We start from the raw sequence: 1,976 nt of genomic DNA on the forward strand, positions 1-1,976 counted from the left end.
CGGGGGGGCCCGTGGCGGCGGCGGCGGCGTGGAGCCCGGCCCCCCCGGCGTGCCCCCCCCGCACCTTGCAGCCTTTGCAGCACAGCCCGTCGCTGCACATGGCGTCGTGGGTCAGCGTGCACTTCTTGCAGCAGTTGCCGCCGCTCCTGGCGCACTCCTGCCAAAGCCGCCGGCCGTGAATCCGAGGGCYGCCGTCACCCCGCCGCCGGCAAAGCCCTTCCCGGCCCGAGGGCTCACCGCCAGCGAGCCGCAGTCGCACTCCTCGCCCGCCTCCACGAAGCCGTTGCCGCACTCTGGCGGGTCCAACAACTGGCAGCGAGGGAAGGGGCAAAAGCTGCAGCGAGGAGCCCGGAGCCGCGGGGCACCGCCAAGAGCTTYGGGTCCCCGGGCACGGCAGGGACCCGTTTTGCAAGGCGGGTGCTGGGTTCGGGACCGAGCGACCCCCTCGAACGGCCCTGCGTCCCCCCACCCCACCCCGGGGCTCGAAGGCCTCCTACCTTCAGGGGCTTGTTGAAGAGGCAGCTGCCGCCGCCGTCCTGCAGGAACTGGTTGTACTCGTCGATGCTGCAACGGGAGAACTTGCGCGGGAGGTAGTAGCTGGGGGACGGACGGGAGGTGACACGGTGACGCCCCGCTCCGACCCGGCCAGCCCCGACCCTCCCGGGTGGCATCCTTAAACCCTGCCGAGCGCATCCCGTGCATACGTCCCCACCATGGGCAGCGTGACGCCGGCACTCACCCCGTGTCCTCCATGATGCAGCCCAGCCAGGAGTCCGGGCACCGGCAGTCGCCTGCGGGGAGAGGAGAGGCGAGGCGCTGGCGRGGAGCCGGTGGCCCCGGTGCCCCTCGCCGGGGGCACCCACCCGCGCGCGCTCCCCCCACCCGCCGCGGCACCCGGGGCGCTGGGACGGCGCGCGGCTACCTGCCGAGCTGCGGTGCTTGTTCCACATCATGCCCACGTTCTGCCCCAGCGTCTGCGCCAGCGTCACCGCCATGGCGGCCACGTTGCCGTACTGCGCAGGAGGGAAGCCAGGCTCAGCGACGCCGCTGTCACCACYGTCACCGTGGGCCCCGGCGTCCGGCGGGCCCAGCACCCACCTCGTTGACTCCGCCGCCGCGGGCRGGCGAGCAGATGCCCCCCACGAAGGCGGTGCCGCTGCGGCTGCTCTGGAACGTCCGGCCCCTGCGAGGATGAGGAAGGCAGAGCTGGAGGAGGCCACCACCACCATCGCTGGGGTCACCCCAGCACGTGGCCCGGCCGCGGGGACGCTCACGAGAAGAGGTGGACGGTGTCGCTCGGTTCCGGCACGGCCTCCTTGCGGTACTTCATGAACTCGGCGAGCGTCCCCAGCGAGTCCTCCTCCACGCGGATCCGGTCCTCCGAGGCCCACGTCTCCATGGCCACCAGGACGATGCGCGTGTTGAGCTGCTCCTTGTAGATCTGCGGAGGGGACGCGTGAGCCCGCCGGCCCCCCGCGCCGCCGCCACCACCGCGCTGCCGCTCACCATGTCGGCCAGGTTCACCACGGACTTGGCGAAGTTGCTGGTGAGCACCACGGACTTGCGGAGCTGCAGGAACTGGAAGGGAACGGGAAGGGTGGGGGGGGGGTTGGCAAGGGAGCACCGGGGCGAGGTGGCCCCTGCTCCCCCCCCTTCCTGGGCCACCATGCTTACCAGCTGATGGTCGTTCACCACCGCCAGCTCGATGTACTTGGTCTCGCTGTGCACCGTGTGCTGCGCTCGCCGCACCTGTGAGCAGCGGCCGACGGATGAGCCGGGCACCCGCGGTCCCCGGCATCCTGCCGCCGCGCGCCTGGCCCCATGCAGCCCTGCTTCCGCGGACGGAGCGACGGGTGTTTTTTCCCCCCTGGGGTGGCTTTGGGAAGCGGCTCGCCGCCACGGAGTGGGGAAACCCCCCCCCCAAACTAGGTTGCTCGGATGCTGCACGGAGCATCGTGCCGCCGGCGCCCCGGGGC

The 1,976-nt window shown here is 72.2% G+C and overlaps 1 protein-coding gene across 1 annotated transcript in view; it reads right to left on the reverse strand.

Moving 5' to 3' along the window:
- ADAM11 (ADAM metallopeptidase domain 11) overlaps positions 1–1,976 on the reverse strand; it is a 16,994-nt gene that overhangs the window by 9,526 nt on the left and 5,492 nt on the right. Inside the window, exons 4-12 of the mRNA XM_026076220.1 lie at positions 1,675–1,829; positions 1,507–1,578; positions 1,275–1,441; positions 1,099–1,183; positions 923–1,013; positions 740–791; positions 498–597; positions 238–309; positions 65–157 (exon numbers count right to left, since the gene is read on the reverse strand). Coding sequence (XP_025932005.1) covers positions 65–157; positions 238–309; positions 498–597; positions 740–791; positions 923–1,013; positions 1,099–1,183; positions 1,275–1,441; positions 1,507–1,578; positions 1,675–1,829 — 887 coding nt within the window. The remainder of the gene's footprint in view (positions 1–64; positions 158–237; positions 310–497; positions 598–739; positions 792–922; positions 1,014–1,098; positions 1,184–1,274; positions 1,442–1,506; positions 1,579–1,674; positions 1,830–1,976) is intronic.

The sequence above is a fragment of the Apteryx rowi genome, unplaced genomic scaffold, assembly GCF_003343035.1.
Source record: "Apteryx rowi isolate R43461 unplaced genomic scaffold, aptRow1 scaffold_428, whole genome shotgun sequence".
Classification (NCBI taxonomy): Eukaryota; Metazoa; Chordata; class Aves; order Apterygiformes; family Apterygidae; genus Apteryx; species Apteryx rowi.